Source organism: Salvelinus alpinus, chromosome 20 (assembly GCF_045679555.1).
Source record: "Salvelinus alpinus chromosome 20, SLU_Salpinus.1, whole genome shotgun sequence".
NCBI lineage: Eukaryota > Metazoa > Chordata > Actinopteri > Salmoniformes > Salmonidae > Salvelinus > Salvelinus alpinus.
In genome coordinates this window covers 7,745,155-7,760,430 of record NC_092105.1, presented here as the reverse complement: position 1 = coordinate 7,760,430, position 15,276 = coordinate 7,745,155, and the positions used below count along the sequence as shown (strand labels likewise).

The 15,276-nt window shown below is 41.8% G+C and overlaps 1 protein-coding gene across 4 annotated transcripts in view; it reads right to left on the bottom strand.

Annotated features, from left to right (window-relative positions):
• Positions 1-4,828: 4,828 nt before the first annotated feature.
• Positions 4,829-15,276, bottom strand: part of LOC139546245 (syntaxin-binding protein 5-like) — a 232,336-nt gene continuing 221,888 nt past the window's right edge. For all 4 annotated transcript variants that reach the window (XM_071354386.1, XM_071354387.1, XM_071354388.1 and 1 more), the window contains 5 exons: positions 12,501-12,864; positions 12,154-12,319; positions 10,202-10,313; positions 8,071-8,291; positions 4,829-7,948 (listed from right to left, as the gene is read on the bottom strand). In XM_071354386.1, coding sequence (XP_071210487.1) covers positions 7,907-7,948; positions 8,071-8,291; positions 10,202-10,313; positions 12,154-12,319; positions 12,501-12,864 — 905 coding nt within the window. In that variant the 3' untranslated portion in view covers positions 4,829-7,906. The remainder of the gene's footprint in view (positions 7,949-8,070; positions 8,292-10,201; positions 10,314-12,153; positions 12,320-12,500; positions 12,865-15,276) is intronic.

Below are 15,276 nucleotides of genomic sequence, written 5' to 3'. Positions count from 1 at the left end.
TGCACTTTCTAGCTTTGGGAACGTTTCGCGGTCTCGGTCGTTGTTAGTGGACATTTCGAAGGACAGAGGACATCTATCGACCAAAAGACGTTTATAACATAGAAAGGATACATTGCCCAAGAATATGATGGAAGATCAGCTCAAAGTAAGCAATATTTAATATGATAAACCGTGTTTCTGTCGAAATATTTTAAACGCATACATCGCCATTTTGTTTGGTATAGCTTCACTTGGCCAACCCTGTATTGAAAAGTAAGGATAATTTTAAAAATGTAAATCAGCGGTTGCATTAAGAACTAATTTGTCTTTCGATTCCTGTCAACCCTGTATTTTTTAGTCAAGTATATGATTAGCTTTTAATTAAACTAGATCACTCTGATAGATGACGTCAGACATATTGAGGCTTGATTTCCTAGTATTTTTATTGTGTAACCACGGTTTTGTATGGCTAAATATGCACCTTTTCGAACAAACTGTATATGTATGTTGTAAAATGATGTTACAGGAGTGTCATCGGAAGAATTCTGAGAAGGTTAGTGAAAAAATTAATATCTTTTGGCGGTGATTACGTTATAGCGCTCTTTGGCTGGAATCGATGCTCTGGTAACGTTTTCACATGTAGTATGCTAACTTATCGATTTATTGTGTTTTCGCTGTAAAACGCTTAGAAAATCTGAAATATTGTCTGGAATCACAAGATCTGGGTCTTTCCATTGCTATGCTTTGTCTATTCTTATGAAATGTTTTATGATGAGTAAATTGGTCATACACGTTGCTCTATCTAGTAATTCTAGTCGATTTGCGATGGTCGGTGCAATTGTAAACTGTGATTTCTACCTGAAATATGCACTTTTTTCTAACAAAAACTATCCTATACCATGAATATGTTATCAGACTGTCATCTGAAGAGGTTTTTTCTTGGTTAGTGGATATCAATATCTTAGTTGAGCCGAATTGGTGATAGCACCTGAAGGAGTAAGAAACTGATGGAGTTAGAATAGTGGTGTATTTTGCTAACGTGTTTAGCTAATAGATTTACATATTTTGTCTTCCCTGTAAAACATTTTAAAAATCTGAAATGGTGGCTTTATTCACAAGATCTGTATCTTTCATCTGGTGTCTTGGACTTGTGATTTAATGATATTTAGATGCTACTATCTACTTCTGAAGCTATGCTATCTATGCTAATCAGTGTGTGGGGGGTGGGGGGTGATCCCGGATACGGGGTTGAGGTTCGGTAAAGGTTAAGGAGAGGTATATCTATAATTCCATGTGTATAACTTGTATTATCATCTACATTTATGATGATTATTTCTGTTGAAACGATGTGGCTATGAAAAATCACTTGATATTTTTGGAACTAGTGAATGTAACGCGCCAATGTAAACTCAGATTTTTTTGTTATAAATATGAACTTTATCAAACAAAACATGCATGTATTGTGTTACATGAAGTCCTATGAGTGTCATCTGATGAAGATAATCAAAGGTTAGTGATTAATTTTATCTATATTTCTGCTTTTTCTGACTGCTATCTTTCGCTGGAAAAATGGCTGTGCTTATTGTGGTTTGATGGTGACCTAACATAATCGTTTGTAATGCTTTCGCTGAAAAGCATATTTGAAATCAGACACTTTGGTGGGATTAACAACAAGAATACCTTTAAAATGATATAAGACACATGTGTGTTTGAGGAATTCTAATTATGAGATGTCTATTGTTTGAATTTGGCGCCCTGCACTTTCTCTGGCTGCTGTCATATCGATCCCGGTAGCGGGATGCAGCCATAATTAAGAATGATGGAGGCCACTGTGTTCTTGGGAACTTTCAATGCTGCAGAAATGTTTTGGTACCCTTCCCCAGGCCTGCGCCTCAACACAATCCTGTCTCGGAGCTCTACGGGCAATTCCTTTGACCTCATGACTTGGTTTTTGCTCTGACATGCACTGTCAACTGTGGAACCTTATACAGGGGATTGCTTGCGAAAGTATTCACCCCCCTTGGCACTTTTCTTATTTTGTTGCCTTACAACCTGGAGTTAAAATTGATTTTTGGGGGGATTTATATAATTTGATTTACACAACATGCCTACCATTTTCAAGATGCAAAATATTTGCTTTATTGTGGAACAAACAAGAAATAAGACAAAAAAACTAAAAACTTGAGTGTGCATAGCTATTCAGACCCCCCCCCCCCCCCCCAAAGTCAATACTTTGGAGAGCCACCTATTTCAACAATTACAGCTGCAAGTCTCTTGGGGTATGTCTCTACAAGCTTGGCACATCTAGCCACTGGAATTTTTGCCCGTTCTTCAAGGAAAAACTGCTCCAGCTCATTGAAGTTGGATGGGTTCTGCTGGTGTACAGCAATCTTTAAGTTATACCACAGATTCTCAATTGGATTGAGGTCTGGGCTTTGACTAGGCCATTCCAAGACATTTAAATGTTTCCCCTTAAACCACTCGAGTGTTGCTTTAGCAGTATGCCTAGGGTCATTGTCCTGCTGGAAGGTGAACCTCCGTCCCAGGCTCAAATCTCATGAAGACTGAAACAGGTTTCCCTCAAGAATTTCCCTGTATTTAGCGCCATCCATCATTCCTTCAATTCTGACCAGTTTCCCAGTCACTGCCGATGAAAAACATCCTCACAGCATGATGCTGCCACCACCATGCTTCACTGTGGGATGGTATTCTCGGGGTGATGAGAGGAGTTGAGTTTGCGCCAGACATAGCGTTTTCCTTGATGGCCAAAATGCTCAAGCTCAGAGTACCTTCTTCCGTATGTTTGAGGAGTCTCCCACATACCTTTTGACGAACACCAAACATATTTGCTAAATATTTTCTTTAAGCAGTGACTTTTTTCTGGCCACTTCCGTAAAGTCCAGCTCTGTGGAGTGTATGGCTTAAAGTGGTCCTATGGACAATTTCCGCTGTGGAGCTTTGCAGCTCATTCAGGGTTATCTGTGGTCTCTTTGTTGCCTCTCTGATGAATACCCTCCTTGCCTGGTTCATGAGTATTGGTGGGCGGCCCTCTCTTGGCAGGTTTGTTGTGGTGCCATATTCTTTCCATTTTTTAATAATGGATTTAATGGTGCTCCGTGGGATGTTCAAAGTTTCGGATATTTTTTTATAACCCAACCCACAACTTTGTCCCTGACCTGTTTGGAGAGCTCCTTTCTCTTCATGGTGCTGCTTGCTTAGTGGTGTTGCCTTTCAGAACAGGTGTATATATACTGAGATCATGTGACAGATCATGTGACACTTAGATTGCACCTAGGTAGACATTATTTAACTAATTATGTGACTTCTGAAGGTAATTGGTTGCACCAGATCTTATTTATTTATTCATAGCAAAGGGGGTGAATAAACATGCATGCACCACTTTTCCGTTTTTTTATTCTTTGAAACATGTTGATTTTTTCATTTCACATGAAATGCAAATAAAAATCTATTTAAATTACAGGTTGTATTGCAACAAAATAGGAAAAACGCCAAGGGGGATGAATACTTTTGCAAGGCAGTATCTTCAAGGAGGTAGGCATGTTGTGTAAATCAAATGATACAACCCCCCCCCAAAAAAACAAATCAATTTTAATTCCAGGTTGTAAGGCAACAAAATCGGAAAAATGCCAAGGGGGGTGAATACTTTGGCAAGCCACTGTATGTAGACAGGTGTGTACCTTTCCAAATCATGTCCAATCAATTGAATTTACCACATTTTGGACTCCAATCAAGTTGTAGAAACACCTCAAGGATGATCAATGGAAACAGGATGCACCTGAGCTCAATTTCCAGTCTCATAGCAAATGGTCTTAATAATTTTTTATAAATGAGTACAAATTTCTAAAAACCTCTTTTCGCTTTGTCATTATGAGGTTTTGTGTGTAGATCTATGAGGAGAAATGTTTTCAGTCCATTTTAGAATAAGGCTGTAACTTATTAAAATGTGGAAAAGGGGTTTGAATACTTTCCGAATGCACGGTATACTCACATATACACAACACAGATTATTTCTATCTGTTTGCTGTTGTCGCTGTCACATTTTTATCTTGTAAAGTTTCTGATAAAACATGCTGGCACACATACAAAATAATGCTCTGAATCGGAAGAAGGTCTTTACAGGCAGACAGGCAAGGTTGGCAATTGTATTATCCCACTACATCTGTGTTGAAGAATGCAAGTAGAGCGGGAAGCTAATTGGACCAGACACATTTATGCTACGTTCATAACCACGTGGGACGGTGATCATTACCAGTTGTGAAGTCGTAAATACCAGTTGGATGCATTCGCATGTTTTTGAACTCATTGAGAAACAACAATTGGCTAAATGGCAAACAAGCTGTGTCAACCATAAACTAAAACGTACAGTTATCATGCCTGTAAACAAATGAGGCCTATTGTGTGTTTTCTCTGTGTCTGTATAGGACACACCCCTAGTCCTTCTTTAAAATATAATTCATATGAACAGTACAAGGTCACTGCAGTTTTGACAGTGATGTCATCCTCCCCAAGGCCAGGAGTTTTTCCAAAGAGTTTTTTAAAACTATGTGACCTGTTTAGAATAACTCTGGTCCCATCATAGACCATATTAAACCTTTTTACAACAGATTAATCATGTCATATCGTATAAGGTCAGACGTTTTACCTGGTTAGCTTACCAGGTCTAGCCACAGCACTCTGGAACCTGTGATGCCAACTCTGCTTCCCTACCCTGCCGTTCGCTACGATAGTTACGGCTCCATACAACAGCCGATACAACAGCCGGTGTAATTAGTATGTAGCAGTATTTCACACCAAGTTAGACCGGGTAACAAAGCAGTACAGTGTTATCTGGTGTGTACATCAATCAATGTTTATTTCCATGTTTCATTTGCATCAACAACAAAAAAACATTTTCAGTCATTTCTTTTTTTCAGTCATCTCTAATACCCTACTGTATTATCAACAAGATCAACAGGTGGTAGAATCCATTTAAACAAGACAAACTGTTGCTGCCATTGTTGAGAAAAGAACCAAACGGTTGTCTTGGTCTGGAAACAACAGTTTCTTTGGACCAGCGGATCCAGTGACATTGAACAGAACCATAATACATCCGGGTCAGTACCGTGATTCATTAAACAGGTAGGTAACAACGTCGACAGAAAAACAATAACCTAAGCTAGAGTTGTTGTACAGTTGATAATAAATCCCAAAACATACTAAAAAACACCCTGTTTGTCAGTCAGTAGAATCTGTTTATTTTTTATTTTTCCCAGCCATTGAAGTTAACTGCACTGTTACTAACTCAAACACAAACCTAATGGACAGTAAAGTAAATACTGAGATATAATCTATAGACTATATTTCTATGACCACCACATCAGTTGTGAACAATGTCCTTCACATTAGCCTGTAAAGCCACCAAATTCATTAGCCTGTAAAGCCACCAAATACTGTAGTAGCAGGCTTTAGAATCCAACGCTGTATGATATGAGCTCTGGGACTGACTGGCTCTCAGCACAGTAGGTTGTCTTTCCTTCAGGAATATCTCACTAGCCTGAGAAGAAGCAGAGTCAAATTTAATAGCGATAGTGCACGTTTTAACCTGTTTGTGTGTGTGTGTGCGTGTGCACACTGTGTATGTGTGTGTGTGTGTGTGTGTGTGTGTGTGTGTGTGTGTGTGTGTGTTCACACTGTGTATGTGTGTGTGTGTGTGTGTGTGTGTGTGTGTGTGTGTGTGTGTGTGTGTGTGTGTGTGTGTGTGTGTGTGTGTGTGTGTGTGTGTGTGTGTGTGTGTGTGTGTGTGTGTGTGTGTGTGTGTTCACACTGTGTATGTGTGTGTGTGTGTGTGTGTGTGTGTGTGTGTGTGTGTGTGTGTGTGTGTGTGTGTGTGTGTGTGTGTGTGTGTGTGTGTGTGTGTGTGAGAGCTATATTGTTGTTGTGTAACATATTGGGAGAATGGTGACTGTATGGTCATGGTTACAATCCTTCTGTGGTTCAAGGCAGGGTGGACATAGGTGGACATAGGTGGACATTGGTGGACATAGGTGGACATTGGTGGACATAGGTGGACATAGGTGGACATAGGTGGACATAGGTGGACATTTGAGCATCGGTGAGGGAGGGTGAGTGATTATTGTGGTCATAACAATCATTTCGACGTGTGTATTATTATTTGAAAATACAAAACATAACACTTAGAAACTGAAAAAAAAAAGACAATGGTGTTGTCATGTCACCTTTAGATTTGTCAGTGTTACGTGTACATTTATTGACCTGTACAACAACAACAATAACAACAACAACAGTAACACAATATCATAGAACAATCTTTAGGAGAGAAGAGGCTACCGCCATCCACTAAAGGGTAAGATGGGTTACATTTAAGGTCATCAAGATAAAAAATACAAGTAAAACAAAGCATATAAATATATTTGCTTCAAATTCATACAAGTCTGAATTCCTTATATGTGACATAGAAGGCCTGTATACTATCGGTGCCAATGACGACCGACACTGCAAGGCTGACGACGGTAGGCTACTAATTGACTGGATCCAGCAGGCAAACACACCGGACGAAGGATACCTCTGCTCTGGATTGGAGTTAGTGTTTAAATGGACCAGACTATACCTCAAGTCTTCTAGCTAGGTCTACTCTTATTTTTTTTAAAGAGTACCAGTCCAGAGACGCTCCCAGCCATCCACAATAACATGTTTGTGATACACTCTTCCGTTCGTGGGCTTCATTCATGTTGAATTGCTTTCGGCAGAAGAAAGAGTAAGAGTTTTTTTGTCTTTACATGGGTGGTGTGTGAGTCACACACTGACTTTAAACAAACTCATACACGATACGACGAAGACAGGCAGAAGATTTCCCAGTGAAGAACCATATAAAACACCAACAAAACAAAACAGAAAAAAAAGAAGAATATCAGAATTCTGTCAAAAGAACCAGAAATTCAGTTGACAACGAAAGACGACCTATCAACATACCGAAAGGTTAGTCTCACCCAATCTCATCTACAGCGAACATCCTCATTACCACATAGACTAACTCTTTGCTAGTTTTAAAGTAAAGGGCTTGGCCAGTATCGATTGTATGGCACGTGAATAATCATTTTTTATAAATATAAACACACTCAATAACAGGCTACTATCACCACGGCCCTTCAGCCAACACAACTTATTACCATTCACACTTTACACATCTATTCTCTGTGTTCATTCATTTCCATCATGTGGCTGAAATGTTTTAGCTAACAGGTAAAGTACTGTAAGTAGCAACGCCCAACAGAATGAAATGAGTGTTGGTGAAGTATAGTTGTTCAGAATGTGTGGAGTGATACGTTTTGAAAGACTTAATGAGAGTTATAAAGAAGGCAACAAAAAAACATTTGGCTTTATAGCAATGCAGGCATACATTTTCATTTTTATATATATTTTTTTCATATTTCAAAAAATATTTCCCCCCCCAAAAATCACACTTTCTTTTGTTGGCTTATATTATTAAATACACATTATATTTAGTATTTCTTAAAGTAGCATGCTGCTTTTTGATATGGCAGTTGTATGTTATCAGTAGTCATCCATTTTGTTTAATTCAGTCTTGTTGGTTTCATAACGTTAGAGTATCTACACAGCAAGATCTGGGTAACCCACGCACACACACTGATGGACTGTCATCATCCACTTCCTGGGTTCCCCCGTCTTACCAACTTACTTCCTGGTCTGTGTCCATCTCAGTGACCGCCCTCTGTCCAAGTCTTGTGACAATGATGTACAGACGTCCTGCAGAGAGGCCCATAAACAACAAAGTAATTTCTCTCTCTCGCTCTCGCTCTCTCTATCTCTTTCTCTCTCTCTCTCTCATCTGTAGAGTGATGGTCCATGTCCCAGCAAAGCATCGGCAGTCGTGGCCCGCTGTCCTACTTTAAAGTTGATACCATTTCTTGTCCTTGTGTTTCAGCATTACCTGTAGAGGACAGATAGAACAAAGACAGAGACACAGGGGAAGGATAACTTTACAACATTACCCCTCTTCATTTCCCCATGTTTCTCCATCACACATTCACTAGCTGGCTGGCTGAGCCGTACCTGGTGGGCGTGTGTGGAGAACGTCTCTGCGCTTTTCAACATGAGGGTGGTGCGTTCCTCCAGCTCTCCCAGTCTCTCTCCTCTCTGCTCCAAGGCGATGCGGGCTCGGGCCAGGTCCCCCACCACCCCGCCGGCTGCAGCCCTCACGTTCTCCAATCCCATTGGACCAGGGATGTGCTGGGCCAGGCTCCGAGAGGCCTTACCTGCTGCTGCCTCCCCAACTACAGAGGAGAGGAGGGGGATAGAAGAGTAGAGAAGAGAAAGAGAGAGATACCCGCTAATTATCCAAATCCATGAAAGAGCTGTTAAATTCTACAACCCCCTAAAAGGAAGCGATTCCTAAACCTTTCATAACAAAGCCATCACCTACAGAGAGATTAACCTGGAGAAGAGTCCCCTAAGCAAGTTGGTCCTTGGGCTCTGTTCACAAACACAAACAGACCCAACAGAGAACCATGACAGAAACATAATTAGACCCAACTAAATCACAAGAAAAAAAAAGATAATTACTTGACACATTGGAAAGAATTCACCAAAAAAAACAGAGCAAACTAGAATGCTATTTGGCCCTAAACAGAGAGTACACAGTAGCAGAATACCTGACCACTGTGACTGACCCAAAATTAAGGAAATCTTTAACTATGTACAGATTCAGTGAGCATAGCCTTGCTATTGTGAAAGGCCGCCGTAGGCAGACCTGGCTCTCAAGAGAAGACAGGCTATGTGCTCACTGCCTACAAAATGAGGTGGAAACTGAGCTGCAATTCCTCACATCCTGTCAAATGTATGACTATATTCAAGACACATATTTCCATCAGATTACCCAGATCCACAATGAATTCTAAAACAAATCCAATTTTGATAAATTCCCATATCTACTGGGTGAAATACCACAGTGTGCCATCAAAGCAGCACGATTTATGACCTGTTGCCAGAAGAAAAAGGCAACCAGTGAAAAACAAACACCATTGGAAATACAACCCATATTTATGCATATTTATTTTCCCTTTTGTACTTTTACTATTTGCACATCGTTACAACACTGTATGTAGACATATTATAAACTGGGTGGTTTGAGCCCTGAATGCTGATTGGCTAAAAGCAGTGGTATATCAGACATCATACCACAGGTATGACAAAACATGTATTTTTCCTGTTCTAATTACATCTGTAACCAGTTTATAATAGCAATAAGGCACCTTGGGGGTTTGTGGTACATGGCCAATATACCACGGCTAACGGCTGTATCCAGGCACTCTGTGTTGTGTCGTGAGTAAGAAAAGCTCTTAGTCGTGATATATTGGCCATATACCACAACTCCTCGTGCTGTATTGCTTAAATTTGACATTCTCACAAACTGTCTCACAGACAGCCAGACAGACAGCCAGACAGACTGTCTCACAGACAGACAGACAGACAGACAGACAGACAGACAGACAGACAGACAGACAGGCAGACAGGCAGACAGACAGACAGACAGACATATTGAACCAAAATAAACACATAGTAACACAATCATACCAAAATAAGTCAACATCCGCACTGAGCTAAAGGATAGAGCTTCCGCTTTCAAGGTGCAGGACTCTAGCCCAGACGGTTATAAGAAATGCTGCTATGCCCTCCGACGAACCATCAAAAAGGCAAAGCTTCAATACAGGACTAAGATTGAATCGTACTACAACGGCTCAAGTGCTCGTCGGATGTGGCAGGGCTTGCAAACTATTACAGACTACAAAGGGAAGCACAGCCGCGAGCTGCCCAGTGACACGAGCCTACCAGACGAGCTAAATAACTTCTATTCTCGCTTCGAGGTAAGCAACACTGAAGCATGCATGAGAGCACCAGCTGTTCCAGACGACTGTGTGATCACGCTCTCCGTAGCCGATGTGAGTAAGACCTTTAAACAGGTCAACATTCACAAGGCCGCAGGGCCAGACGGATTACCAGGACGTTTACTCCGAGCATGCGCTAACCAACTTGAAAGTGTCTTCAGTGACATTTTCAACCTCTCCCTGACTGAGTCTGTATTACCAACATGTCTCTCACAAATTGTCTCTCACAAACTGTCTCTCACAAACTGTCTCACAAACTGTCTCTCACAAACACAAACAACATCTAGAATGTGACCTACACAGCTCCTCTCTGTCGAAGGTCTGGGCATTGCCCCCGAAGAAGCCCTTGAGGAATCCTTTGTTCTGGGCCTCTGGTGTTTCTATAGGAGTGAACAGCTCACCCAGCATGTCCTGAAACAACACACCACATATATTAACAGACAGACCAGACCAGACCAGACCAGACCAGACCAGACAGACAGACAGACAGACAGACAGACAGACAGACAGACAGACAGACAGACAGACAGACAGACAGACAGACAGACAGACAGACAGACAGACAGACAGACAGACAGACAGACAGACAGACAGACAGAAGTAACAATGTCATATTGAATCATCAGTTAGTGAGCTGATAACAGCATTGAACCAATAACTGTATTACAGTCATAACAATATAAACACATAGTAACACAGTCATACCAATATATACACATAGTAACACAGTCATACCAAAATACACACATAGTAACACAGTCATACCAATATATACACATAGTAACACAGTCATACCAATATATACACATAGTTACACAGTCACACCAATATATACACATAGTAACACAGTCATACCAATATATACACATAGTAACACAGTCATACCAATATATACACATAGTTACACAGTCACACCAATATATACACATAGTAACACAGTCACACCAATATATACACATAGTAACACAGTCATACCAATATATACACAGTTACACAGTCACACCAATATATACACATAGTAACACAGTCATACCAATATATACACATAGTTACACAGTCACACCAATATATACACATAGTAACACAGTCACACCAATATATACACATAGTTACACAGTCACACCAATATATACACATAGTAACACAGTCACACCAATATATACACATAGTAACACAGTCACACCAATATATACACATAGTAACACAGTCACACCTATATATACACATAGTAACACAGTCACACCAAAATACGCACATAGTAACACAGTCATACCAAAATACACAGATGGTAACAGCAAATTTCACACAATATAATTTGTTGGCATGAATGGATGGCAAGTTGGTTAAAATAGTTGATAAAATAGGTTTAAATAGCTTTAACATATTGTAGGTGAGGGAAAAGTCAACGACGGTGAGCCAATTTGAAAAGGAAGCTTGCTGAGAAGCTTAACAGTGTTATTGTTTTACTGTGCCAGCAGATGGCAGTGTGGTTATGCAGCACGTTCAGTCACATTGCCGCTGATAGAGAGGCGACATGTCTGGAGCTGGAGCACACACACACACACACACACACACACACACACACACACACACACACACACACACACACACACACACACACACACACACACACACACACAAGCACACACAAGCACACACACAAGCACACACAAGCACACACACACACACACAAGCACACACACACACACACACAAGCACACACAAGCACACACGAGCACACACGAGCACACACGAGCACACACACACACACACACGCACACACAAGCACACACAAGCACACACACGCACCCACACACACGCACACACACGTACACACACAAGCACACACACACACAAGCACACACGAGCACACACACAATCCACCATGAATTCAGCACAGCGGAGCTGAAATCACACATGACAAGTGTGACGTTTCATTTCAAGGGTCATTGTCACGACCGGGCTTTACTAAAGGTATCAACTGTGGCGTCCGTATATTTACTGCACCAGCGGCCCTGACAAATCACTCTGCCAGAGTGGCAGGATGCAACGTGTTGTCATGGCTACAGTGCAATGGGATACCCAACACATACACACACGTGCACTCGCTCTGTTGAACACTCACACAAACAAACAAGTAGAGGGACGTCGTCAATTATGCTGCAATTCGGTGTGTACAGACACACAAAAACATTCACAGTGGGACAAAAAGCACACAGATAGACAGACAGACGCACAGACGGGTGCTGACCTGCAGGTTGTCCGTCATCTCTTGGCTGTATGCGATGCGCTGTATCTCTGTAGGAGAGGTCAGGTACAGAGCCTGACCGCCGTTGGTGAAGACGAAGGTGCGGGCGATACGCACGTGCGTCAGGGGAAGGTAGTTCGTATCGATTAGGAGTCTAAGACTGGGCAAACTGGGAGGAGATGACAACAGAAGAAGAAAAAAAACAACAACGTTCTCAAAAAGGGTGGTGGTAGTAGTTGTAGAAGTCATCTCAGAACAGAACACAATTACAGGTGTTTTTCATCAATGAAAGGGTCATCAAGGGTACACAACCAAGACAGCTTCATAACAGAGACAAACAGACTGTAAACCTGAGGGTCATGACGTGTCCGTTGGCGCAGAAGCAGGCCAGGCAGACGCTGTTACCGACAGAGACGACGTCAGCCCGCAGGAGGAAGGAAGACTCTGTGACGTTGTGTGTGAACAGGACAGCCTGGGTAGGCATGAGGATGACCTTGGCCTGTTTCTCAGAACACACCACGGCCAGGTGACCGTCCCCACATGCCTCCTGGGAAGAAAGTGGGGATAAGTTGACCAGCTTGCGCCTGCGGGGCTCGTCGGGGTCCTCGGGGACATTGGGTTCCCGCCATACCTCGTAGGGACTTTGGATAAGAGTGCCCCCACAATTCAGGAAGGAAAAGCATAGCACTGAGCCCTTCAGCATCAGGACGGTACCTAGGGGGGAGATGTTGTTTTGGTAACAATTGACCTTCACTACATACACCACAATGCATTCATTACACATCTAGGACCCTGAACAGGTTCTACCCCCAAGCCATAAGACTTCTAAATAGTTAGATAAATAGTTAACCAAATAGCTACCTGGACTATCTGCATTGACCCTTTTGACTCGTCACGTGTACTGCTGTTACTGTTTATTATCTATCCTGTTACCTAGTCACTTTATTTCTAGTTATATGTACATATTTACCTCAATTCCCTCATACCCCTGCACATTGTCTCGGTACTGGTACCCGGTGTATATAGCCAAGTTATTACCTGCTACCCCTTGCATATAGTCAAGTTATTACCTCGTACCCCTGCACATTGAATCGGTACTGGTACCCAATGTATTTAGCCAAGTTTTTACCTGGTACCCAATGTATATAGCCAAGGTATTACATGGTACCCCGTGTATAAAGCCAAGTTATTACCTGGTACCCTGTGTATAAAGCCAAGTTATTACCTGGTACCCAATGTATATAGCCAAGTTATTACCTGGTACCCCGTGTATAAAGCCAAGTTATTACCTGGTATCCCGTGTATAAAGCCACGTTATTACCTGGTACCCCGTGTATAAAGCCAAGTTATTACCTGGTACCATGTGTATAAAGCCATGTCATTACCTGGTACCCTGTGTATATAGGTAAGTTATTACCTGGTACCCCATGTATAAAGCCAAGTTATTACCTGGTACCCTGTGTATAAAGCCACGTTATTATCTGGTAACCTGTGTATAAAGCCAAGTTATTACCTGGTAACCCGTGTATAAAGCCAAGTTATTACCTGGTACCCTGTGTATAAAGCCAAGTCATTACCTGGTACCCCGTGTATAAAGTCAAGTTATTACCTGGTACTCCGTGTATATAGGTAAGTTATTACCTGGTACCCCATGTATAAAGCCAAGTTAGTACCTGGTAACCCGTGTATAAAGCCACGTTATCGTTACTCATTGTGTATTTATTATTAATTTTCTATTATTTCTCTATTTTCTTTCTCTCTGCATTGGGAAGGGAAGGAGCAGGAAGTAAGCGTTTCACTATTAGTTTACACCTGTTGTTTACAAAGCATGTCAAAAATAACATTTTAATTTGACTTCGATAATAATTTAATGAACGTGTTATAGCAGATCCAAACCACATTATTGAAGGTTAATTAAATAGATCTATAGCTGATAGACTATATATATATATATAAAAGTACGAAAGTATGTGGACACCTCTTCAAAATGGTGGATTGGACTATTTCAGCCACAGCCGTTGCTGACGAAGTGTAGAAAATCACACCGCCGAGTGCTAAAGCATGCACCGCCTAAAAAAATCATCTGTCCTCCGGTTACAACGCTTACTACCGACTTCCAAACTGCCTCTGGAAGCTACGTCAGCACAAGAACTGTTCGCTTCGTGAAAAGGGTTTTCACGGACGGACGAGCAGCCGTACACAAGCCTAAGATCACCATGCACAATTCCAAACGTCGGCTGGAGTGGTGTAAAGCTCGCCGCCATTGGACTCTGGAGCAATGGAAACACATGCTCTAGAGTGATGAATCACGCTTCACCATCTGGCGGTCCGGGTAACAAATCTGGGTTTGACGGATGCCAGTAGAACGCTACCTGCCCCAAAGCATAGTGCCAACTGTACAGTTAGGTGGAGGAGGAATAATGGTCTGGGGCTGTTTTTTCATGGTTCGGGCCCCTTAGTTCCAGTGAAGGGAAATCTGAACGCTACAACATACAATGACATTCCAGACGATTCTGTGCCTCCAACTTTGTGGCAACAGTTTGGGGAAGGCCCTTTCCTGTTTCAGCATGACAATGCCCCCGTGCACAAAGCGAGGTCCATACAGAAATGGTTTATCGAGATCAGTGTGGGAACACTTGACTGGCCTGACATCAACCTCTTCGAAAACTTGTGGAATGAATTTGAACGCCGACTGCGAGCCAGGCCTAATCGCCCAACATCAGTGCCCGACCTAACTAATGCTCTTGTGGCAGAATGGAAGCAAGTCACCGCCAGGCCTAATCGCCCAACATCAAGAGGAAAGCCTTCCCAGAAAGGTGGAGGCCGTTATAGCGGGGGGGGGGGGGCAACGCCATATTAACTTCGCTAGGGTAGGGGGCAATTTTCCCAATTTAAACTGCCTGCTTCTCGGGCCCAGAAGCTAGGATATGCATACATTTGGATAGACAACATTCTAAGGTTTCCAAAATTGTTAAAATAGTGTTTGTGAGTAAAACAGAAATGATTTGGCAGGCGAAAACCTGATACAAATCCATTCAGGAAGTATTCTTTCTTTTGGTTTTGTAATGCCATAACAGTCTCCATTGACTTAGGACTCAAACTGCAGTTTCTATGACTTCCAATAGA